Raw genomic sequence first — 26521 nt, 5'->3', positions numbered from 1 at the left:
TTTTAAAGGGTCCACGATTTTCTCTTTCGGAGCACGTGCGTGTTTCATGTTGGTGGGTTTCTTTCTGACAATGTCATTGTGTCACAGACTGTCTGTCTTTTTCTCTGTTTGATCATCGCTGCCAGAAATTCTACAGAATAAAATCGAACTATTGATTATATTGAATCCAGATGCAGAAACGACGTGTGATACAAAAATACAGCACACACGCTTTTTTGGATTTGATTTTACGCGCAGCAGAAAGTTCGTAACGGTAACCAGCACCTGTGATAGAAAAAGTCACGTGACCGGGTGGTTACACTCCATCCGCATCGGATGTGACTGCTTGACTCCAGACAGGCAGGCAGGAGACCTGCCCCTCCTCCTACAGCATCAGCAGCAGCGATGATTCAACGCGTCCGCTGTCGACTCCTTTTTGGATTCACGGCTCAGCAGCTGAGGTCTGCAGTCCCTGAGTGAAGAGCTGAGAGAAGAGCTGGTTTGCTTTCGCAGCAGGAGTTCTTCACCGCTTCACAGCTTCCATCGAGGGCGCAGTCTGCTCTAGTTTGAGGCGTTTTGCCCCTCTGTCGGTGTTCAGCCAACAGCTCACCTGCAGAGACTCCTGACAATGCCTCGCTCCCGGGCGGAGCTCCCCCGGTAAGCAACCTCTAGGGCAGGTTTCACCCAGTTTATAGGAGGGTAGGGGGGCTGGGTGTGAACCGTGAAAAATCTCCTTAGGGCGAGGTTGTAAAATAACGAAATAAACCTGTAAAGAAGAATTACCGCCGGCAATTAGAAAACCAGTGCTGAAAATAGATATTTAGCCTTCTGATTTTATGAGTTAAAAAAAAAAAAAAAGATTTTTTTTTAAGCCAAGAGTCAGATATGGAAATTTATTTCTATTACCGTTCCTGACAGCAGTGTATCAAGTAGTTGATCTGGCGGGGGGCAGAGAAAAGTCTGAGCGTGTTTAAAATACAAAATTAAGGCTTTTGTCACCCGAACCTATTTACAAGTAACAGAGCTTGTATTTAGTGCAGTAACACTGTTATTGTTATTCCACCACTCTGGCAGGCTTAAGCCAATCCCTCAGGCCACTTTGGGAATTTTCCATCCGAGCATAGCAGCCTGATCTTTGCCCTTGTTCGTGGTATCGGCTGCATTTTTTTAAGTGGAAGATTGTGGCTGCCAGATTTCAGTGAAGTTAAAAATTCTTCAAGTTGGAAAAAAAAGAAACTCTCCCGGCTGTAGTGATGTAATCTGAAATGCATTCTAGATGTTGTTTTTTAGTTATGTTTGCTGAGGGGTCCGAACGTCCGGTCACGGTATGATAAATTTTATCTTTTCAGTGCTGCTGTTCACTCACCTCTCCTGCCTCTTCTCCGCAGGTTGACCGGCCTCCTCGTTCTCCTTTTTCTTCTACCTGTTTTCCCGTTTTCCTCATCATCCTCCTCCTCCTCCTCTCACCCTCAGTGGGTCCTCCAGCGTATCCCTGTGGTCATCCCCCAGCACACGGAGGCTCGGCCGGCCCCTCATTTTCTGTCTCAGGCCCGCTTGGATGTCACCTCAACCTGTGACCCCGAATGCCACAAGAAGGCCCCTCATCCAAGCTACTGGGACCTGCGGAGTCTCCTGGCATATGAGACTCTCCACTCTAATGGTCGGCTCACTGAGACTGCCATTAGGATCTATGGCTACAACCCCAACTCTAACACGACCCCAGCCTACTTAACTGGGTCCTCAGGCAAGGCTGAGAGGTCACATGTCAGAAGAAAGCGCCAGATCTTTGGCCACGATGGGCGATTTAGTATTGCTGGGCAGGACTTCTTGCTTAAATATCCATTCTCAGTGGCTGTCAAACTGTCCACTGGGTGTTCTGGTACACTGGTGGGAGACCGTCATGTTCTCACAGCTGCTCATTGTGTTCACGATGGTAAAAACTATGTGAAAGGAGCTCAGAGGCTCCGGGTTGGCTTTTTAAAACCTAAGCAACGAGACACACAACAGTCTTCCTTCCACCTTCTCTCCAACTTCACCAACCATGTTGAAGGAGGTCCGAGTCCCTACGCACCACCTACCAGTGACATAATGAAGTTCCAGTGGATCAGAGCCAAGCGCACCCATGTTCCCAAAGGCTGGATAAAAGGGAATGCTAATGACATAGGAATGGACTATGACTATGCTTTGCTTGAACTCAAGAAACCCCACAAACGGCGCCACATGAAGCTGGGAGTCAGCCCCCCCGCTCAGGGACTGCCTGGTCGCCGAGTCCACTTCTCAGGATTCGATAACGACCGGCCAGGACAGCTGGTGTATCGGTTCTGTCGTGCCGGCGAGGAGACTTCAGACCTGTTGTACCAGCACTGCGACGCTCAACCCGGGGCTAGCGGCTCGGGAGTCTACGCGCGGATGTGGGATGGTCGGCGCCGACGCTGGGAGCGGAAGGTGATAGGTGTGTTTTCTGGGCATCAGTGGGTGGAGCGACAAGGTGCGTCCCAGGAATTTAATGTAGCGGTGAGAATCACGCCTCTGAAATATGCTCAGATCTGCTACTGGATAAAAGGAAACTTCATGGACTGTAGGGAGGGGTGAAAACAAAAACATGAGGACCACACAAGGGGTGTAAAACCACAGCCACAAATCCCTTTGGCATAACAGGAGCCACACTTTTCAACCCCACTGCACTGATATGTTAACATAAATATGCCAATATCTACACGCCGACGAGACTCAGATCCAGTAATGACATGACAAATGGGCCACTTTAATTTGTGCCTTTGCTTAGTTTTTGATATCAAGAAAGTCTTTTTCTCCCTTTTAGAACATTTATCAGGATAACCAAGTTTTATTTGGACTCATTTAATCTGAAACATGGACTGATGGGGTGGGACCAGAGAAACTGTTTATCTAGACACTGCAGCATTTTAACTGAGCTAATACTAAAGATTGCACTGTTTTCTCTACTGAAATTTATATTTGTGAATGAATGTACAAGTCAGCTACCAAAGTTGCCAACTGTTTCCTTCCAAACCTCTCAGTGGAAACAGTAGTTATCTACAAGCATAGCACGCTTTATTTACAGTGGGAGGCGTGGTGGAAGCGTTTTGCAGGGGTTGATATTTCAGGACTTTTGCAAGTCTGCAGATTACTTGGTAAATGAAGCAGTTTGTGGAGTGTTGTTTCTTATTGCCAAGCGCCATCTGCTGACCACATAAGAACACTGCAGGTGTCCACATGAACATGATGGCATCCCAAGTTAGTGTAGGCCTACATAAGCACTTTTTACCTATTTGTGACGTTTCTGAAGAAACCAGAAATCTGTCAGATTTAATGAAATATATGCTTTGAAATAAGGCAAGTGTCTTCTATTTTTATCCCAGTCCGCTCACAAGACAAATTAAAACAAACACAACGTTGGTTCGACAAGTTGTTTTTATTTCCAATTTCAAAATAAAATAAAAAAAATTTCAAAAAAAAAAATTTCAAAAAAAAAAAAAAAATCAGAAATGCTGTGGGGAACCTGAACACTGTAAAAAGCCGAAATATGAGGACCAGCTCCTTTGACTTCTCCAGCACTGACATACTCAACGGGTTCATCACTGACTCTGAATGTGGAAACGTGGATATGTGGATGTGTCATGTTTTTTTAAAACCATTTGAAGTAAATGAGCAACAAGTTGACTAAAGTCGAGAGGGTAGAGCAGTAATAAATTTAGAATCTATTCATATCTCAATTCTTCAGCTTTTATTCAAAGCAGACTCTCCACAGAAGCGGGAGTTACAGAGTTAAATTGTGTCATTTCAGAATTACCCTGGGCAAATTAAAAGATGAGAGCCATTCAAAACTCATTTCAGCAATGGCGCTCAACTGAAGGCAACAGCACGGAGAAAGAAAGAAAAAAAAAAAAATACCGATTCACATCAACAGCACAATTCAGCTGCAAGACTTTGCTACATTCAAGTGTAAAGTGACCACAAAGTATAAGCACCAAAGAAAGGGGAGACGTTTGCAGACAAACTAGAACATGTATGACATGTGAATTAGAGGATCTGTCAAACCTGTGTGCTCCACATGTACACTGGTTCATCTCAAAGGTAGCAATGTGGGGGGAAAAAATCCACTTTGTCAAACTAAAGTTTAATACTGCCTGAAGTTACGCACTGGCTGCAGACGGACGCTGGTGATGGAGATGTGGAGGAACATAAAGGCAAAACTACTGACAGGTAAGGTGATGACCGCAAAGTGTAGCTACACAGAAAGGCAACAACAATGCAACAAGGCAACCTGTTTGTAACACCATTCCGGTAACTGAGAATACATGAAGTGGCATTGAGGTGGCTGTCTGTCCACACCCTGCGATTACACATTCAGTCCCCACTGAAGTGTCACTATTAAACACCCTCTGCGTTCAAACCTAAATGAGAGCATAGTGACAGTGACTTATTTGCAGTGGGTCAAGGGTGAGGATGAAGGATGTTCCAGTCCACAATAGACAGACCTGATGTGATACAGTCCTATATCCCATCATACTTGAAACATTCAAGTGACTGGATGAACATTAAGTAACATGGTGTATTGTAGCCAGATTTCAGTGTGTGAAAGTGTGCTCAGGCATCACCCTCTCACAGCAGCAGCCTTTCTCACTTTAAGTACTGTACTTGGACTTTCATGAGTGCGCAGTGAGTTTAACGATGCCAGACAAAAGATTTTGTCTGACGCTTGTGAGGTTGTTTCGAGACTGGTGCTGTTACTCCACCCTCCAGTTAGCCAGTGATACGAAGCAAGCAGATACTAACTGTGAAAACGTGGTTAGAAGCTGAATGAGAAGAACACGGCATTGTCTGCGGAGGCCGCGGATTGGAGTACCAACTGTGTTTTTCTTCCAGACTGCTCTCGAGTCAGTTTGCATGAACAGTTTATTGGACTTTGAGTAAAAAAATAACAGACTGAGACTTTGCTTAAAGGAATACTTACTCTTAGGAAATGTTCTCATCCTTTTACATTTAGATAATAAGATTCATATCACACTCTTGCCTCGATAGTAGCTTCAGCTGACTTTTTAACGTAGGTTTAAGTATTTATACAGTGGAACAGCCAATCCTGCACAAACCAAAGATCACTAAAATTACCTACAATGACCCCCTAAAGCTCATTAATATGAACATGTTTCACATGTACCGACTGGACAGATTTATTTTTACCCTTTGACTTTTGTTTCAATTAAATAAATAAATATAAAAATAAAAAAAAAGGTTTCACACACAGGGAATCAGATTCTGCCATTATGTTAAAGCCATCTCAGAGATATAAACAAAAAGAGTCCTTTAGGGTCACTACAGAGGTTGCAGCAGTGGAAACAGTGATATATCTAACACCGACGCCTGTACAGGAGCCCTTGGTGTTTAAATTTAAACACACTAGGAACCTTTAAGTGTTGCTTTTCTTTAGAGAGCTAACTTTGCAAAGGGACATTTAACCCAAATCATGAAAAATGGCCAATCCCCAAGTAAATAAAAACAAAAGGGGGAGGACAAAACACAAGCAGTTTACTAATGTGCATCTTTGTGACGGCAGAGACTTGTAGCAGAACAGCAGGATTTGACTCCCAGGTATGAAAAGGTACGGTAAACATTTGTCAGACTAGCCATTTTTCTTGCATTTGCTAATGTTAACAGATTGAGTGTATAACTTTGATCAAAAGACAATAAGCACATTTCCCAAAAATCCCAAATTATTCCTTTTAGAGACGAAGAGCTGCACCAATACTGAAATGAAGGAATCGTGCTGATGCCCCCAGAAACGACTGGGTCCAGATTTAAGACTGAAGCAGAATAAAGGACAATCAGGACCCAAGCATGAAACCTCCCTCTGCTCTGAATCGAACGCCTGTTTTAACAGACTGTCAAAGGCAAAGTCTGCGCCGTCATTGGCCGCCTGCACTTAAAATATCTTTGGTGAAAAGTCACTTCCTGGCATTCCCTGACTTCCCTGTCACCTAGCAACAACATAACACAACATGCTAATGACATGAGCGTGGTAATGCCCGGTGTAACTCGAAATAGTATACAAAATAAAAATATTCTTTTAAATAGGTCTATATATAAACACTGCATTAAAAATTGAACCGTATCAAAACACAATTATGAGTTTAAAGTCTGTCCCTTAATCTCCAAGCGCCTTCCACTTCCATCAGGCCTCCATCTGTCTCGCCTCCGCGTCCAGAGTTTGTAGGAGAGGCCTCGCCGTGTAGTCTTTACTGCGACTTGAGCCCCAAACTGTTGGAGGACAGAGGGTAGGAATAGGCTTTGCCCAGCACGATGCGGTCTCGGAGTAGTTTGAAGAGGACATAGTAGTTGCAGAAGAGAATAAGGCCCAGAGACAATGTGTGGTTCCAGCGCTCAGAGCGCAGCAGAGAGTATAACTGGTACAAAACCACGCTGGACTCGATCCAGATCAGCAGGTTCAAGATCCGCAGCGGCTTGTGGAACAGGAACTGGAAGCCAAACAGACACAAAGAACGGGGGGAAAAAATGACAGAGTGTCATAGATTTAAAAAATAAAATAAAATAAAAAATTCAATATGTGCAGTGGTTAGCGCTGCTGCCTCACAGCAAGAAAGTTCTGGAAACCTGCTGATGGACTGGAGCCTTTCTGGTTGGAGTTCCCCTGTTAACACCGTGCCTGCACAGGTTTCCTCCCACACTCCAAAGACAGGAAGGTTAACTGTTAAATTTAAACTGGCTGCTTATGTGAATGTGAGAGAGTGTGGGTTTCTGTCAAAGTGCCCAGGATTGGCTATAGCTTTGTGGGGTGGGAAAGCAAAAACAAAACAAAACAAAAAAGACTGAATAGAGTACACATGTATGGACACTTAGCAGGTTAGTGTGGCAGACAACTTGACCTGCTGTGGACTGTGGGAGACAGCCAGGACACTCAGAGGGGGCGGCGGTAAATAAATACTCAGAAATGTTGGGCACAACCAGCCGCCGAGCAGCTTCCTAATGACTTCACCGATGTGTGAATCCAGCTGTTTCAGGGAATCCCATTAAAGATCACATCTTACTGCATGTTTTTCTTCTCCAATATCTGTTTAAAGACAATATCTGTGGTTGAGCAGCCACACAAATTTTGCCGCTGTGCTTGACCACAGGCTGATGATTTTTTGAAGCTCGGCTTCAGAGTCAGCGAGAAGTAAAGATGCTAGCTCAACTCTATCACTGAGTGAGAAGGGCCAGACATCAGCGCTTCTGTACCGGCAGTCTGAACACAGTGCATTAGCCTCTGAGGAAACTCGTACTTTACTCACTTTATTCACTTGTTGCAGTAGTTTGTGTTTAGAAATGGGCCACGTGGAGCTCTGTTCTAAACATCTGGGGTGCAGACTCAGTGAAGAGCTACATGATGGACGCAGCAGTGATGTCAAATCTTGTTTTTGCTGACAGGTAAGAGCCCAAACCATCATTAGTGTTACTGTGGACCCTTCTGTCTGAACCATTCAAACAGCTTGATTTTCAAACCCCAGCCCAAACATTCATACCAGGGCTCGGTAACCTGCGGCTCTTTAGTCCTTATACTGCGGCTCCGCCTGGTTTGGGAAAATAAATTAGAAGTATTTAGCTGAAGTGTATTTTATTTATGTTAGTTCTTTTTTAACTTAAGTTCTAAATTCGAAGATTATTGTGATATTGAAATAAAATAATAAAATTACATTCTATTATTTTTTCATCGCTCAAAATAAGCGTCACACTCGCGGAAGCCGGTTTACCCGCCAAAACGGCGTGCATTTATCGAGACTTTCAACCCCAGGTAGGCCAATTATGGATCTTCGGATCCACATTATGTCAGCAGCTATTCTCAACCGTGGACTATGTTAAAAACAAACACCGCTCACGCCTCACAGATGACAGCTTACAGTCCTGCGTAAAGGTGAAAGCCCCGATTTGCAGATGCTGTGCGCAGAGGTTCGGGACCAGAAGTCACGCCAGACCCGACGATGTTTGCATGAACATGCTTTTCAGCATCTCTTTATTGACCACTTTTCACACACGGTTGCTGACGCTTACAGCCGGCTGTAGCTTTTCAGCTCACAGCCCGACACATACCAACACAACACAGCAAAAACAAACACAATTCTAATTTCGTCCACTCGGCAGAAACAAGTAGGAAAAATCTCATTTTAATTGGTAAAGCTCTAATGTCCCGTTTCAATAAAGGCAGCATGAGGTTGTGCTTAGTTTATGAGTACTGTGACCCGTCCTTTCTCTTATTTCCAAACACATCATCACTGCCCACACAAAAACACAAAGCCCAATCAGCTGATCAGAATTAAGGTCCGTTCACGCTCACACAAATACACAGAAAATAGCTCCAATACGGTAATTTACCTTGGCAACATGTAAATAAAGTGCTTGAATTCACTGGAGCTGAAAACGTTATACATACCAGTTATGTTTCTCCTAAAAGACATTGACCGAGTTAACACTAGACTAACCTGCTGAATGTTGATCATAATCACAGATCAAACAGAAGACTGCAAAAAATAATCACCGAGCAAACAATAACTGAAAAATTAGAGTTGAACCAATTTCAGATCTTCTCTTTGATCTATAACATGAAGTTTTGTACAAGAAATCAACACAAGTCAAAGTTTTTGTGAGGAAAGCGCCACCTCTTTGTGACACTCTGCAACTGAATTTTCATAATCACACGTAAACACGCCTCAGTTGGAGGGAGGAGGTTTCCCAGGAATCATGAATAGGCTTGGGTGTGTCTGTACCTAAACCTGCCTTCAGTGGCGATAAGCTAGTACTCTTCTAATGCTTGCAAGTAATCAAATACTGCTGCAAGAGGGACACTGCTGAACAGCACAGAGCAGTGACTACATAATAAGGAAGGCAGTTCCACCAGAGCTGATGTTTTTTGTTTGTTTTTTCCTCATTTCTGAACACATTTGAAAAACATTTTATTAGAGATCAGAAGGGAATAAGGACCAAAACTATAAACTGAAAAATGGTGAACATCAGCGTAGTTAATATGGGAAATTCACAGGTACTCACATAAAATCTTGCATGGGAAACATCAGAGGGGAGAGCCACATTATAGGGACCGACCGCCTTATACAGACTTCGACTATGTCGTACTAACACCCCCTGAGGCCAAATGGTGCTTTCTGACCACCTGCAAAACATTAACACCACAGTTATACATAACCTATTAAATAGACATTTCTAAACTTGTCTAAGTACACCAGAGTGTGCGCACACTGGGACACTCACATGTGTTGAGGTGTGTTACTGTATGAGCCGTGCTCCAGCTTCTGCCAGCGGCCGAGGTGAGCCGCCGAGCGATGAAGCAGGTCGCAGTAACTGGGGGGCAGCAGCTGGCTCATCAGCATCACGAATGCATTGATCCACACCATGATGAGATGCTCACATGACCACCGCATGTCATAGTACTGGGTGCTCTGTAGGAGCAAGAAGAACGAGTAAGAAACCAGAAGCAACCCTACGCAACGCGAAAGGTCGGGAATTTATGACAGAGAAAGAGACGCAAGTGAAACACCCACCTCAACGAAGCAGAGGGGCAGAAAGGCTACGTAGTAAGCGCTGAAGAGCGAGTTGAAAAGCACTTCCTTGATTCGCCGGTTGAAGTCGCTCTTCAGCTCCTCCACCTCTGCTCGAATCAGCTCTGGTGTGTGAGAGTGTGTGGGTGGCGGGCAGGTGTGTGTGGGCGTGTGTGGGGGGCTGGAAAACTGCTCTCTGAGGTTCTCTCGTAATAGGAAGAGGAAGTCGCGTGGTCGGAAGAAGGGGGTTTCTGTTAGGTCGGTCTGCTGGTGGTCAGCTGTGTAATCACAATCGGCTGGTGCCACCTGGCTTTTCCCTCCCTCTTGATGGAAACAGCAGAGTGGGACATAAACACCGAATCTGGGGATGAAAAATAAATAAATGACACAAAAGCATTTTGTTTTTACCTTCAGATGAAGATGAGATGGTAAATACAATGTCTACATAAACTTACAGCTATCTGAACCATTTCCTTTAAAAAATATCTGGTTAATGGCTAGAAAATGTATAGTAGCCAAATTATTCCTTTTCCAATGCTTTTAAGTTTAGGATTTTTCCCCACTGCTGCAGCCATAAACCGTGTATGCGAGCAAGGTTTTTACTTTTACACAGTCCAATCAGAAAAATGTCTTTTAGAATTTGATGCCAAAGCAAGCAGGAAAAAAAGACACTTAGAAATACTTTGCTTTGAGACAACTTATTCAGTGGTAGACTGGCCTTTAGAGAGTGAAGTGGACCAAACACTCACGGATATCCCAGGAAGAGGAGGTTAAGAACAGAGTTTTCCTTGTAGAGGTTGACCAGCGTCCAGCACAGCACCCAGCCGCACAGGGTCAGCAGGCTGAGTCGAGCTGCGATTAGAAGCACGTAGCGCAGCAGAGACCCCCCGCTGCACTGAGACACCTGGGCGAGACAGAAGCAGAACAACACGCCGTTATGAGAGCACGGCAGCCACACTGACATCATGAGGGATCAGGTCCCTACAGTGTGCTTGCTGACTGCTTACAGAGATCGAATCTGTGTTTACCTCAGAAACAATTGTCCAAACGAGCCTCCTGGCCAGCATTACTGTGATGAAGATAGCCAGGTGGTAGTCCATTAAATGAAAGTTCTGTTGTGGGAAGATAAAAAGATAGGGGTTTGTTTCTCCACAGAGAAATTGTTGCTTATTAAATTAAACCTCTTAATAAGAAAGTGGCATGTTATGAGTTGGGGAAAGACAGCAACATATTGATGCAGTTTTACTTACAGTTTTAAAACTGTGATAACAGAAAACTGAAATGATGACCTATTTTTTAGGACTACTGAGGGAACTGGTGGGAAAAAGAGTGTGTTAAGTGTCCTTACGAGTGAGGTAGAGGCAGCAGGGTGGCTGTATGGGTACCACCACACTGTCCTGTAGATGTTTATGTACTGGACAAACAAGGCCACCAGCAAATAGAGAAAAAGCAGGAACTCAAACAGCAGACTGCTGTCCAATGGCAGCTCGGGGATCCTCGAGTGACGCACTGGCTCCGGAGTAATGAGGGCTGAGATGGGTGGAGCAGATAGACCCAGCGTGTTACTGCTCCTGGAGGGAAAAAGAGAACAAAGAAAGGACGCAACACAAGGAGAGAGAGAGAAATATAAATACTCAAACACTTCTGGGTGTGTGATTAAAAATGTGACACCTACTGCAAGGTGTGTATGCAAACAAAGTGGGATGTGGAGACTAGTCTACAACACCCTGGCAACAAGTGGTTGGTTTTTTTGGCTGCAGCCAGGTGAACTCATTCCTTGTAACCTCCTTGTGATCACCAACTAGTCGGGGGTAGGGATGGGTATCGAAAACCGGTTCTTGTTGAGAACCGGTTCCCACTGTTTCAATTCCTTGGAATTGTTTGCCATTTTTGCAAACGATTCCCTTATCGATTCCAGTCGCCCTGAATGACATCACCACGTTGCGGAGCGTCATTTACCTGGCAGGAAACACGGCGCCTAAGCGTCTCAAACCCTCAAAAGTTTGGTTATACTTTACGAGAACGGGTGACAACAGGACAACTTGCAATACTTGAAAAGTAGAGATTTCATTTAAGGGAGGAAACACTACGAATATGCAAAAGCATTTGCTCACAAAACACACGATAACTTTAAATGAATGTCGTGTTTTTAATTCCGCTGCGGACTCGTGAATCTCAACCCAGCAGCAGCGGTAACGTTTGCACGTCCTCTCCCGTTAATGCGGCAGGTAAACTAACAGTGCATATTATGTTAGCGCGATCTGCCTTATTACAAAACCTGCCATTACTGCGCATTTAGGTGACCATGATGAGAGAGACAGAGTCTGGCTGGCTCAGATGCTGGCAGTTGTCGCTGCAGTCTACCGGTAGCGTCCCCTTTCCGGCCAGGATAGACGAATGTCACCGAGCAGTGACTCAGTTTGTGATAAAACGCTTGCACCCATTTGCCACAGCAGATGCCCCCGATTTTCGGTAAATGAATGTGTTTAATTGTAGGCAGGGACATTACTGGATATTCTTGTATAATTGCTACAAATAATTTATGTTACACTTTGTTATTGCTACAAAAGAATATTTATTTTACATTTACAATTTTTTTTCCTGGGGACCCTGTGACACCCCATTGAAGAGCCGTAGGCTGGATCTCTTAAGATCTCACTGTTGGGTTTGTAAGGCCATGTTACTCCTAAATTTCTATCTTGTTCAAAGAGACGATATAAAACAAAGCGCTAAGCTAATCGACCTTAGTGTTCTCCTTTTTTAAAAATAAGAATCGATAAAGAATCGAATCGTTAAACAGAATCATAAATGGAATCGGAATCGTGAAAATCTTATCAATACCCATCCCTCGTCGGGGGGCAACAATCCAAGATCCTATAAGTTGATCGTTGGTTTGTCTACATTACAACAAATGTTTTGCTCAAAGCACAATAATAGCAAACATACAAAAATAACAGTTGCAGTGAATTTCTGAATCGAAATTTGACCTTCAAAATTATTCTTTAGTGGCCTTGTAAAGAAGCTGTCAGTGGCCAATGTTCATGTGCATCACAGGTTAAAAGACAGTGTGATGATTCATAGTAAATGTCTCATTTAGATGAAAATGATTCAGAAATCTTGATGACACATGAATCATGTATCATCAAGATTTCTGACTTTCACCTCACACAGAAAGTTGACATAATACAAGAAAAAAGAAGTTCTATATTGTGAATTGGCTCAGAATTTCTCAATCAGTCCATTCCTGCTTTAAATGCATTAATGAATCAAAACCTCTTTATTACTGCATCTTGACAGCACTGAGAGGCTCTCTGTATACATACCTGTTCCTGAGGCCTGTACCATTCCCGACGTTTCCTCCGACCAGAGTCTGCAGGGACGGCAGAGCGGAGCGACTTAGCTGCTGTCTGCTGGGACCCCTGCGACCCCCTGGCATGGTCGCCTATTACTGTGGCAACCAAGGGCAGAGCCCACCAACCAAAAGCCACTGGGACTTCCCCCTTCCTCCTCAGTGAGCCACCATGTACTGCCAGGCCACTGTGAACCAAACCAAAAGAGAAGACAACGTTTCATAAGACAAGACAGATTATGAAAAACCCAGAGCACACCATTCAAACTGAACTGACAAAAACCCAAAGCCCTCTACTCAGCGAGAACGGAGCTTTGTCATTTTTTTTGTTAAATCGTTTTAATTGTATGTAACTGTTTTCAGAATGAAAGGCAACTTCAACAAGAGTTTACAAGCTTGTCAAAGCTGCTGTGTTTGATACAACTAGCACACTACTATGTAATGTCAATCACATTTGAACTATACTTGAAATAATCTGTTAAAACCTAAGAGGGATAATAAACAAGGTTGTCTTCATTCACATATAAAACACTTACAGGTCCTCTGAGCCATCTTATCTACAATAAGCAGAATTTCGTTGGAATGTTGTGAGGACAGTTTCTAGCTGCTCTTTTAACTCACAACCTTATTTCAATGACAGAAATGGAACAGACAAATTATCTGACACACTTTTGATTACAACACAGTGAAAGTTCCACCACAAACTACAGCCACTCAAATGAGCTCACAATTTTTTTATTGAATGATAAAAAAAAAAAAAACAACAAAAAAACAAACAAACAGTAAAACAGAGGTTAAGACTTACAGGGAGTGCAGAATTATTAGGCAAGTTATATTTTTGAGGAATAATTTTATTATTGAACAACAACCATGTTCTCAATGAACCCAAAAAACTCATTAATATCAAAGCTGAATGTTTTTGGAAGTAGTTTTTAGTTTGTTTTTAGTTTTAGCTATTTTAGGGGGATATCTGTGTGTGCAGGTGACTATTACTGTGCATAATTATTAGGCAACTTAACAAAAAACAAATATATACCCATTTCAATTATTTATTTTTACCAGTGAAACCAATATAACATCTCCACATTCACAAATATACATTTCTGACATTCAAAAACAAAACAAAAACAAATCAGCGACCAATATAGCCACCTTTCTTTGCAAGGACACTCAAAAGCCTGCCATCCATGGATTCTGTCAGTGTTTTGATCTGTTCACCATCAACATTGCGTGCAGCAGCAACCACAGCCTCCCAGACACTGTTCAGAGAGGTGTACTGTTTTCCCTCCTTGTAAATCTCACATTTGATGATGGACCACAGGTTCTCAATGGGGTTCAGATCAGGTGAACAAGGAGGCCATGTCATTAGTTTTTCTTCTTTTATACCCTTTCTTGCCAGCCACGCTGTGGAGTACTTGGACGCGTGTGATGGAGCATTGTCCTGCATGAAAATCATGTTTTTCTTGAAGGATGCAGACTTCTTCCTGTACCACTGCTTGAAGAAGGTGTCTTCCAGAAACTGGCAGTAGGACTGGGAGTTGAGCTTGACTCCATCCTCAACCCGAAAAGGCCCCACAAGCTCATCTTTGATGATACCAGCCCAAACCAGTACTCCACCTCCACCTTGCTGGCGTCTGAGTCGGACTGGAGCTCTCTGCCCTTTACCAATCCAGCCACGGGCCCATCCATCTGGCCCATCAAGACTCACTCTCATTTCATCAGTCCATAAAACCTTAGAAAAACCAGTCTTGAGATATTTCTTGGCCCAGTCTTGACGTTTCAGCTTGTGTGTCTTGTTCAGTGGTGGTCGTCTTTCAGCCTTTCTTACCTTGGCCATGTCTCTGAGTATTGCACACCTTGTGCTTTTGGGCACTCCAGTGATGTTGCAGCTCTGAAATATGGCCAAACTGGTGGCAAGTGGCATCTTGGCAGCTGCACGCTTGACTTTTCTCAGTTCATGGGCAGTTATTTTGCGCCTTGGTTTTTCCACACGCTTCTTGCGACCCTGTTGACTATTTTGAATGAAACGCTTGATTGTTCGATGATCACGCTTCAGAAGCTTTGCAATTTTGAGACTGCTGCATCCCTCTGCAAGATATCTCACTATTTTTGACTTTTCTGAGCCTGTCAAGTCCTTCTTTTGACCCATTTTGCCAAAGGAAAGGACGTTGCCTAATAATTATGCACACCTGATATAGGGTGTTGATGTCATTAGACCACACCCCTTCTCATTACAGAGATGCACATCACCTAATATGCTTAATTGGTAGTAGGCTTTCGAGCCTATACAGCTTGGAGTAAGACAACATGCATGAAGAGGATGATGTGGACAAAATACTCATTTGCCTAATAATTCTGCACTCCCTGTATAGTAGGGCTGCTGAATTGCTTTAACCTTGGTTTGCCTAATATACACACATACAGAGTCATCTGCACAGAAAACAGTACACATGCTCTGCAGTCTGCAAATCTTGTTGGCACTATCTAGTAGTAAAAATGTAAATGTCTTACTCAGCTGGATAAGCCTTCAAAGGGAGTTTAACTAGTGCAAAGTCTGTGTGAGGTCCCACTGATCATCCATGTGAGGACAGAGCAGGTAAAAGTCCTGTGAATCCACAGCAAGTGTCCTCCTGCACGTTCTACTTACATGCTTTGTGTAGGATGTGGGGAAAAAAGGAAAAAAAAAAACTTTAGATGACTTCTCGATTCGAATTTTGAGATGCTGCCCATTTCATCTCCAGTCTATGTAAAAGCGGCTATAGAAATAGACACAGAGATCCCCTTTATCTTTTCAGAGGCTACACTCTCCTGTCAAACTCCCTGTTAAGAAAGGCAAAAAGACCCGTCATTGCTCTCTGACTCCACAGACAAGAAAACCTGAACGTAAGCAGTTGGGCATGCTTACGCTGATTTTGGGAAACAAATGCCCAGAGGCGTTTACAGAGGGATTTTTAAGTGTCTTCATGCCAAAGAATTCAAAATGCTAACACACCTCTGAGGGTGTGTGCAAACGTGTTTAGTGAGACTGATATACACAGAAAATGACAACCTGCCAGACAAAACCTGCTCTCTGCTCCTTTAGAGAACACAAACAAATGTCCCCGTGCTTACTCATATCTGGCCTAATTCACAGACTGTTACTGATTACACCTGAGCTTTTTCTATCAAGGTGCCCAATGAGCTGTGGTAATAGGTCAGCTAGCTGATGCTCTGCAGCACACATTTATAAAACAGAAGTCCACAGACACACAGCTTATTTTAAATTTAAAGTTTAAACGGTTCCATATTTAAAGGATTAAAATCTGAAGTGGGAGCACGCAAGAGTCACTTTGTTTTGTTTGTCTGTTTTGGTTTTTTTTTTAAAGTGCATGTGTGCGCGAGTGTGTGTGTTTTAAAAACAATTTCGCAACCGTTTTCCACAAATCTCCAGGATCTCTGAAGTCATGTCAACCAAAGAGTTGTGCCATAAACTGAATATCTGTAAGGCTACATTTAAAACAGTAAACAGGTCACATACAAAAAGTTGTAACTGGTTCATTTTTATAAATATTAAATAAATATTTGAATTATGTTCCACATAAACCTTTCACAATAAAGCTCAAGATCCTGTTGAGACTTTTCAAAATAAACTGAATCACGTGAAAGAGCAGATTATTTACGGATGAGAATTAAAAAAGAGCCGCCAGGTGCTAAAAAAAATAAACCTTAGACTCAAACGTTAGAACAGGCTTTCCCCCGCAGCACGCCGTGTAATAGATACAAAGAAAACGGCGGCCGTTACAACTTATGTCTAAAAATGTATAGTTTCATGCATCGGTTAAAACACTCGACTCCGGGTAAAGGACGCGCAGCTGGAAACACTTCACGCAAGTTGAGCTGCCCGAGATTCACAGAATTTACAGAAAATGTTACATTTTTGTGATTTTTATTGTTATCGGGATGATAGAATTCTTATATCGGGATATGAGATTTCGGTCATATCGCATATCATACTTTTCAGACTCACCTATTCTTAATGGAGATGTTCACACTAACCAACAGTAGCAATTTATATGTAGTAAAGTGCAATAAGTGCAATAACTTCACGTATATTCTATAAAAGAAAAGGGGAATTCAATGTAAGACACTTTTAACAGCTTAATAATTTAAATAATTTGTAGTCAGTTCCAGATTTTTAAGAATTTGCTGCCGTTTTATCTCGTGATTACTAGTCACTTTATTAGGTACACCTTACTAGCGCTGGGTTGGACACTCCTTTGCCTTCACAACTGACATAATTCTTCATGGCACAGATTGAACAAGGTGCATGAGAGATTCAGATTTTGATCCAAACTGACATGCCAGCATCACATAGCTGCTGCAGATTTGTCTGCTGAACATCCATAACGCAAATCTTCCTTTCTACTACGTTCCAAAGATGCTCAACTGGACTGAGATTTGGAGACTGTGGAGATCATTTGTGCACAGTGAACTCAATGTGATCAGAAGATGGCCAAACTGTGATCATAAAGGCATACACAAGTTCAGCAACAATACTCAGCTGGTTCTAAAAGGCCCGAAGTACAGCAAGCAAATACCCTACACACCATTACACATCAGTTTCCTGTTTTCAGTTGACAGAAACAGCACCTAGTGTGGTATTCTGCCACCATAGCCCATCTGCTTCAAGATTGGAGGTGTTCAGAGATGCTCTTCTGCACATCTTGGTTGGAGCAAGCTATTTTTTAAAGTTACTGTTGTCTTCCTATCAGCTCAGAGCAGTTTGGCCATTCTCCACTCTTGGCATCTTTCACAAGAAAACTGCCACTCACTAGAAAGTTTCTATTCTTCTGACCATTTTCTGTAAACCATAGAGATGGTTATGAGGGAAAATCCCAGTAGATTAGCAGTTTCTCCATTGCTCAGACCAACCTGTCTGGCACAACCATGCTACTTTCATCATCATCTTTGTTCCTCATTCTGATGGTTTGAACTTCAGCAGGTCGTCTCGATCATATCTACACAACTAAATGCAGAGTTACCACCCTGTGACGGACTGCTTAGATTTTTTGATTAAATATCTGAGCGATTAGATATTTCTGTCGACAAGGAGTTGAACAGGTGTTCCTAATGAAGCGGCCAGTGAGAGCATTCATATGATTCTGAGGGTTTCAGCGTTTTGTTTTTCCTTCTTCTGTCAAAGGTATGGTGGCATTTATGAGTAGAAAACAGGCTGGGTATATGTGTGAGCCTGTTCACTCACCATTATAGATATACTGTAAAACATGAAACGCGTACTAAAAACTAAAATAATGCTAACCTACAATAAAAAGAGACACTTGAGACTTTCCCCCCATTATTTTCTTGTTTGCTTGTTGCAGGGCTGCAAACAACAGAACATACAAACCTCCAGGAAGTGTAGCTACAACTCAAATCCTTGTCACTCTCATTATATAGATTCTTATGATTACCCAGTGACTTAAAACACACACACACACACACACACACACACACACACACACACACACAGTAGTTTCTCATCAACCAGTGACAGACTTCTAAACGAAAATTAAACCAGAGCCAGATAAGCAGCAGCCTCTATGTATACCAACATTTCCTTTATGCTGATGGAGCTTGTGAAACATGATGGAAAAGATAAAACAGCTTGCTCACAGGCCACTGTGCGGCATCAATATCGAGCACTGGAGCTGACTGTACAAACAGGAAACCGACGTTAACTCACGCACACGCGACTCAAACAGAGCGCAGGGACGCAAGATGACAACTCGAAAAAAAAGAAGCCAAAAGTGAAAACGGGAACTGAGGCGTACAGAAATGAACTACAATGAAGGGATTGCAGGATGGTGTTTAGCAATTTTGTGGAAGTGCAACGTGTTTCTTACTTTAAGCGCGACTCCTTATAATTGTGAAATGCTTTTGTTGCACTCTGCACAACATTTTGTGAGACGGTGTTTTGGGTTTTTATTTTTTTGTTCTTCTGGGGGGGTGTTAGACTTGCTAAGACGTGCACTGAAAGCTGCTCGTCTGGATCATGACATCAGGCGGCGTTGTCATTTTTTAAGACTGCGGAAACTTGGGAGCGCACTTTAAAAAGAGCGCTAAAACGGACACAGGCAATAGCTTTTAGCTCGGTGGCAAACGTGGACAGTTTAAAAGCTGTGTAAAAGCCGTCGTTACTCACAAAACATCGACAACATGCGGGCGGCTGAGCTGGACGAGGATGCATCAGTCAGTTGTGCGGCGAGTCCGGGCAGTACCGAGCATTTCTCCGCCTTTCAGCTTCAATTCCCTGGACTGAGCTGCTGTGGCGACGGGCTACAGCGGCGAGGGCGACACCGGGGGGGTCGCCTTTTCTCAGGGTGAGAGCACTAAACGCCACAAAAAGTTAGCCCTGGGCTGGAAGAGCAACAGTGTAAATGCGTTGCACAGAGACCGACGTGGCAAACCCGCACCGCCTCTGCGCGTGTCGTCATCAGCGCGCGACTTAAGCAAGCTGCACAGTCGCAGTTTGATTAAAAAAAAAAACTTACAAAAAAAGCTGATCTGGAGTCAGTGCATCGTTTTTTCATCTTTTATTCTTAGTGATCATCTCAATGCTGCACTTCACTCATGTACTATACTATCAGAACATTTCGCATGCACGTGATTTTACTGCCCATACTGTTGTTTGTAGTGACAAACTATTCAGCTGTCTCTCCTACTGCCCTACAATGGTAAAATACATAAATAACAATAATAATAAATTATGGAATTGCGATTGAAGATACAATTTCAAAAGAGAAAAAGAAAGAAAAAAATCGAGATTAAATATATCTTTCTAAGAATGTAATTCATATTCACCATAATAAAAGTAATTTAAGTGACTTTGAACAATACGTCTTTTTGCTGGCACCACATTACTTTTTAATGTTTTTTGCATAATTATGTGTGTGCAATTTCTTTAGCGCAGTATTTCAGAAACTGTTTATCTACTGGGATTTGCCCACACAAACATCTCAAGGGTTTACAGAGAGTGGTTTCAAAAAAGAGAAAATATCCAGTGACCAGCAGTTCTCTGGGTGAAAATGCCTTGTTGATGTCAGAGGAGAATGGCCAGACTGCTTTGAGGAGGCAACAATGGTTGAAAGAGCCAGTTGTTCCAACCAAGGTATGCAGAAGAGCATCTCTGCATCACCAGGTGTGGTCTTCTGCCTGTACACAGCAGTAGAAGATCACACCTGGTACCACCCCTGTCAGCTAAGAACAGGTAATTGAGGCTACAGTTCACTAAGGCTCACCAAAACTGGACAAGAGAAGATTGTAAAATTGTTGCCTGGTCTGAAGTTTTTGTTTTGTTTTGAATTTCTGCAGAGACAACTAAATGTTAGGAGAATTTAGCATAAACAACATGAAACATAAATCCATTCTGCTTTGCATCAGTGCTTCAGGCTAATAATGGTCTAGTGGTGTAGGATATTTTCTTGGCACACTTTGGACCTCTTGGACTCAGCATTGTTTAAATACTACAGTTTGCCTGAGTATTGTTTGTGACCATGTTCGTTCTTTTATGACCCCACAATGCCAATCTTCTAATGGCTGTTTGCAGCAGGACAACGTGTCATGTCACAAAGTTCAAATCATCTGAAATTAGTTTACTGAACATGAAAATGAGTTATCTGTACTCCTTCACCGTCAAAAGATCTCAATCCAGTAGAGCACCTGTTGGAGGGGGTAGAACAAAAGAGTCCCATCTTAGATGAGCAGCTAACAAAGCTGCAGCAACTGTGTGATCCTGTCATGTCAGTATGGAGCAAACTCTCAGAGGAATGTTTCCAGCTCCTTTCTGAATTTATGCTATGAAGAATTAAGTCAGCTCTGAAGTCACAAGGGGCTTCAACCCATTACTAGCCAGATGTAACTGGTAAATTGGCTGGTAAGTGTACAACAAGAGCATCAAGTGATAAACAGTATTTGAGAAACCACTGTGTGGCTGCATTAGGGCATGCTGCTGAAACAGTGATAATGATAGTGCATTCAGAAGTGCTGTTTGTGTTTGCCTCATTAACAGAAGCAGGTATAATTAGCGTCTGGTTTCTCAGTTCAGCTCCATCATGTGCACTTTCAACAAAGACAGTGTAAACCGGAAGAAAAGAAAAAAAACCTCATGCACTTTTAAATCTGAGAAAAATACATATTATTTTACATTTAACTTTGCTACTGTCCTTTTTGCCAAATAACCTAATTAGCTGTTCTTCCAGTTGTTTCTTTTTAGTGCGAGTTACTTTCAGTTTTTTGTTGCCCCTGTCCCAGCACTTCTGAGATGAACTGCTGCCATCAAATTGACAATGAGCTCATGTTTTCCATGAAATGGTGAAGTGTCCTAGTTTAAACATTTCACATTTTCTGTGTTCTGTTTTGAATAAAATAAAAACTTTTGAGATTTCCAAAGTCTTACATTCTCATTTTTATTTACATTTTACACAGGTTCCCAATTTTTGGGAAGTAGGTTTGTACAATGACTTTACAGAAAACAGTTTCATTTAAAAAAATAAAAAAAATAAAAGCACCATATAACAGAAAAAGAAAAGAAACCCAGCTGAAAATGACATTAAGACAAAAAAAAAAAATCTACATTAAAGCGCAAAAACAACTGACTTGCTTTGCCAGTATGTGAAAAGCCACCAAACAAAAACAAAACAAACAAACAAACAAAAAAAAAACACCCCAAAACTATAATTCTCCTGCAACACCTTGACCTTTACATAAACTGTCCTGCCATCAGCTTTAATTTGCATCATATTTAGGCTTTATTTTACAGTTCTACTGTGAATCGTTTTGGGGTGTATAGTCGATGTCTGATAATTTATAGGTTTTGGATACATACTTTGATATTGCTTTTGCATTTTAGGCTATATTTAGATATGCAAATAGTTCAGAATATTAAAAACTATGGCTGTCAAGAAAACAGTGGCAGTGTGATAAGATATGGCAACCTACTTTGATGATTTCTCTCTACATGTGGAATATCGCTAAGATTTGAAGCCCTTATCGACACAACATGTGCGACTATCAAGTTGCTCAAAGGTCAAACAGGAAGAAGAGCAACTCACAGGTACGTTGTACCCCAGATGTCAAAGACTTATTGAAGTACTATGACAAAGTAACTGTACAGTTTTTTTAAAAAGAGAAAAAATAGCTTGTAATAACAGTGAATGAATCAAAAAGGTCCGTCACTCCACTGACTGTATGACTAATTTACTCCTAGTATCAACGAGATACAAGTTATGTACACATGCATTTTCTAACCATAGCCAAGTAATGTATGCATTTTATTTTAAAATATAGCAAATACAAAAGACACTAAAGACATTATGGAGATGTGAAAGCAATATTTTGTGATTTAACAAAAGCATAAAATGTAATCATATTGATGTGGTTTAAACTATAAATTATAATGTAACAAAAACAAAAATGCTTACTCACCCTGAGAGACTTTTCTTTTGCACCTTGTAGCGTTTGTTTCATGACTTTATCCCTTATTAGAATTAACTACCAAATAAATAGAGCTTCAGCACAAAAAACAAAAAACGCAACAAGCTTTTAGTCCAAATTTCCTTCTGAATAATTTCTTTAGACTAACAAACCAGCCGAGGGGAGTATTACCACAATTTCTTCAGAGTTACAATCATCATTTGGTTTAATTTAATTTAAAAGGTTTCCCTTCTCTCATGAGCCATTTGACCTCTATCCACCTGTATGAGGGGAAAGCATGACGAATATCTGGATTTTTCAATCTCAGAGTTTGTCCTTCATCAGATGTACAAAGAGTTAGTCGATTCACAGATTAAAAAAAATATATATATATATATGGGCATATAAAGGGTTTACCCAGAGCCAGACAACAGGCTAATGAGTTGGCTTGCTCTCTGAAACAGAGGTCAGTGTGTTTCGCAGATGGAGGGCTCAGATGACGATGCTGTTGCCACTGCGAGACGCCTTGTCCTGAGAGAGACATACTAACTTTAGATTCACTGCACTAGCAAACAGAGGTTTTATTTATAATAGTGACTGCATGTTTGAGAAATGTGTGATACAAGTGCATTGGTGTACTTGCAAGTTTGCAAACTAAAGCAAAGTATTCCTTACAGAGTAATAATCATTTCTTCGTGCTCCTGGTTTCTGTCCCGGCTCGTACTCTGTGTAACTGGGAGGTTTATCGGACCAGCCTCCACCTCCTCTCCTTGCACCTCCCACCGCCCCTCTTCTGCTGCTTCCCTCATCTGAGCTCCAGGACCCTCTCCTCGAGTGTCGTGCTGCTGGGGGAGAGTAATTCCCTCTGGACCTGCTGTCAAACAAGTCATCCCTGGAACGGGATCGAGGGCGGTCCATGCCTTCTCGTGCCCGGCTGCGACCCCGCCCATCCAGTGACTCCTCGCTGTAGCTCCGGGGAATACCTCTAGATCTGGTAGGTGACGGGTAACGTCTGCCCGCTCCCCCTTGCTCGTCGCGACGAGTGTAGCCACTGCGGCTGCTCTCGCTGGAACTCGGTGGCCGGGTCTTGGGCGCAGGAGGTGGAACTCTACCTAACTGCGACTCCCTTATTGGCGGAAGCGTAATGACACGGCGCTCTGCTGGGCCATCGTTGAGGGCAGAGATCATGCTGGGGGGGCCTGGTGAAAATGGGACATTGACGGGCATGTGGTGGGAAGGAGGCGCATAGTGCTGGGCAGGAGGTGCATAGTGCTGGGTGTGAGGTGGGGGGGGTGGCTGAGACTGAAAGAAGAGAGAGATAAGAAGAAATAAATATAACTAAAACTTAAAAACAAAACGAAAACTGTGCCCAGGTTCAATGCTACAAATAGAGTATATACTGTTATGGTAATTGCATCATTAAAATAAATTTAAAAATATATATATCAGGCACTTATTGTCCATATGATAAGCCTCAGAAATGAAGTGAACCACTACAGGGAACTTCAGGTTTAGAAAAGCAGAAAATGTTCCACCATTTTAAGAATTTGTTTCCTGAGGAAACTAAAATTACGAGGTTGAAGACACCAAGTCAGTTGTGACCTTCTAAAGTGTAATATTTAATTTTCTAACACAATGCTGTGATTAACGTGTTGTGTCAAGTCTGGATGTCTCTAACTATATGCATTCTTGACATAAAAAGTGAAAGACGTGTTTAAAACTAAGCAAAAAGCTCTCTCTTCACTGTGGGTTTGATGAGCCCGTCTGAAACGGTCACACTTTAATTCTCTAATGACATCAGTCAGACATAAGTCATAAAAAGTCGTCGCAACTGACTTGTGTTAGCTCAAAAAAAAAAAAAAAAAAAACGATACAGAAAGCAAAAGTATTCAAACAAGTGCAACGCCCTTCAGAAAGTAGGCCATGAAGCATAGGAGCCATTACAATTCACAGATTGTTGCCTGTAAACCAGGGGTGGGCAATTCCAGGCCCCGAGGGCCGGTGTCCTGCAGGTTTTAGATCTCACCTTGGGTCAACACACCTGAATCACATGATTAGTTTGTTACCAGGCCTCTGGAGAACTGCAGGAGCTAGTTTAGCCATTTAAATCAGCTGTGTTGGTTCAAGGACAACTCCAGGCCCTTGAGGCCTGGAGTTGCCCACCCCTGCTGTAAACCAACGAATGTGTTTTTGTTTACATTAAAAGTCGTGGGAACATACCTGTAGAAGAGGACCGGTCATTTCCAACCCCCTCACTTGGTTCTCCAGGTAGTCGAGCATGTGATTGTTATTGGCTGGCGTGCGGTTACCTTGGACACTGGGAGGGGGCATGCTGTAAGCTGAAGACTGAGGAGGAGGGAGAGGCATAGTCTTTAAAGGGATGCTGCTCCCTGCAACAGACCCTGAAGACAAAAAAAAGAAAGAAAAGCATTTAGAAAATTTAAGGAAACAGCAAATTAAAACCTATTTAAGTCTGTCACTTTAATATGTGCAGATTAATGTGTGCATGTACCAGCGTAGAGCATTGGGTTCATCTGGCTGGGGGCGGAGCTCAGTGGTGCATATATTGGTTGTCCTCCTAACCAAGGATTCATGGCCTTCTGAGCCTGCTTCACCATACGATGCTGCATCACAGCTAAAACGTGAGAACAACAATTTCTAGTATGTACAGATTCAGTGAGGCTATCTCAAAGTATATGGGCTTTTTATTTGCAGCATGATAAGGTCACATGTTTGATTTCACTAAGGCTATTAGCAATAGGTACTTTCAAACACAAATGAAGGCCTGCAGAAACGATCTGTTAATGACCAAACTGAGTGGAGCAATGGAAACAGCAATCAAACATTCACTAGATATACAGGCAATGAAATATTCTTCCTTCCTTCATGCTTGGTTTTTTTTCCTCCTCAACTCCCAAACTGCCTTATTCCTTGACTTCTGTTGTTGAAGCGCCCTTGAATGAAAGCTTTTACCTTTCTCAGGACAGCAGCACCTCTGAGGGCAGCAGGGACAGCGGACATAGCAGCAGCATATCTGAGGGCAGCACTGGCAGCAGCAGATGCATAAGAGCATGATGAGAAGGAGAGCACCGATGATGATGAGCAACGCAGTCAACCAGTCTGTAGGCAGACGAAGAAAAAGGGAGACGCTCTGTGTTCTGTGTCTTAAGAAGCAGACTAGGTTTTTGCGTATGTTACAGCATTAATAACATTAACAGAAGCTGCAGCTTCTGCTGTGTTTAATCTTATGCATTCATATTTTCTTTCTTACTGTAGACAATGAGTTTGACTTCTTTGGAAGTGATCCCACTGGTGTCTCCAGGAGCATTAACATTGCAGATATACACCCCGTTGTCCCACCACATCACCTCATTGATCACCAGATCTGCCTCTGTCCAGACAATGCAAACATACATGATTAAATTCAACTTCCTCTGTTGTGCCCTAATTTCAGAAGCTCAAAGAACTGGACAGCATTCGTCAATTCACTTCCATCTCTACAAATTAAAAGGCCATCGGGATATCATACTATTAATCCTTTATTTCTGCAAAAATGATCACATAATGAAAATGAAGGAAGAACAACCAAAAAAAAAAGTTCACAGTTATTTGAACAAAACTACCAATTCATATTGTACCAAGCATCTATTTAAAAGATTTATACAGGTGCTTCAGCTTAAAAAAACAAAAACAAAACCCAAAACAAAACAAAAAACCCAAATCACATTTAGGCTCATCTTGGGGTGAACTCACGGTTTTGGACGGAAATCTTCCGTTCCTGGTACTCTGTTCCCAGTATAGGCTGGTTGCTTCCTGTTTTCTGGACCACAGTGCGTATTGTCCGGTCACGGTCTGGACAGTCATTTGATGGATCTTGTCCTAACTGTAGTTGAGCCTGGTATGCTGCAAAACCAGATGTAAAAGCTTAATAGTGCAAAGACTGACAACTGGCCAAAACATGTTACTGGCTGTTTGGGATAAAACTGGTGGTTCACAAAAGACAAGATCATCAGGTACAACCCACAAATGATCATAGATGAAATTATTATTCTTATTGATATTGTTCATTGCAGCCTTGGGAATAGCAAAAATGAAATGTGTGCAGTAGGAAGCACCACACCAAGTGAGGTGAGAGTAAAAAAAATAAAATAAAGAACTGATTGAAAAACAAACAAACAAA

The 26521-nt window shown here is 42.3% G+C and overlaps 3 protein-coding genes across 3 annotated transcripts in view; 1 reads left to right on the top strand and 2 right to left on the bottom strand.

The window, feature by feature from the left end:
* Nucleotides 1-331: 331 nt before the first annotated feature.
* On the top strand, nt 332-4085 carry LOC102312887 (serine protease 23). Its single transcript, XM_005943315.3, has 2 exons — nt 332-636; nt 1368-4085. Exons 1-2 carry the CDS (start codon nt 608-610, stop codon nt 2569-2571), a joined length of 1233 nt encoding a protein of 410 aa, XP_005943377.1. The 5' UTR covers nt 332-607; the 3' UTR covers nt 2572-4085.
* A 793-nt stretch (nt 4086-4878) lies between these two features.
* Nucleotides 4879-19375, bottom strand: tmem39a (transmembrane protein 39A). Its single transcript, XM_005943316.3, has 9 exons — nt 19073-19375; nt 12866-13079; nt 10891-11113; nt 10571-10654; nt 10292-10446; nt 9546-9903; nt 9256-9443; nt 9037-9157; nt 4879-6473 (listed from the first exon to the last, which is right to left on the bottom strand). The coding sequence occupies exons 2-9, from the start codon at nt 12976-12978 to the stop codon at nt 6234-6236; spliced, it is 1482 nt and encodes a 493-aa protein (XP_005943378.1). The 5' UTR covers nt 12979-13079; nt 19073-19375; the 3' UTR covers nt 4879-6233.
* A 1944-nt stretch (nt 19376-21319) lies between these two features.
* The window catches only part of ildr1a (immunoglobulin-like domain containing receptor 1a), a 6459-nt gene continuing 1257 nt past the window's right edge, over nt 21320-26521 (bottom strand). Inside the window, exons 3-9 of the mRNA XM_005943308.3 lie at nt 26095-26244; nt 25613-25732; nt 25315-25461; nt 24854-24976; nt 24562-24743; nt 23017-23643; nt 21320-22872 (exon numbers count right to left, since the gene is read on the bottom strand). Coding sequence (XP_005943370.1) covers nt 22834-22872; nt 23017-23643; nt 24562-24743; nt 24854-24976; nt 25315-25461; nt 25613-25732; nt 26095-26244 — 1388 coding nt within the window. The 3' untranslated portion in view covers nt 21320-22833. The remainder of the gene's footprint in view (nt 22873-23016; nt 23644-24561; nt 24744-24853; nt 24977-25314; nt 25462-25612; nt 25733-26094; nt 26245-26521) is intronic.

Source organism: Haplochromis burtoni, unplaced genomic scaffold (assembly GCF_018398535.1).
Source record: "Haplochromis burtoni strain Fernald_Lab_line unplaced genomic scaffold, NCSU_Asbu1 Contig_262, whole genome shotgun sequence".
Taxonomy (NCBI): Eukaryota; Metazoa; Chordata; class Actinopteri; order Cichliformes; family Cichlidae; genus Haplochromis; species Haplochromis burtoni.
The sequence above is the reverse complement of the archived record's forward strand: the minus strand, read 5'-3'. Positions and strand labels throughout refer to the sequence as shown.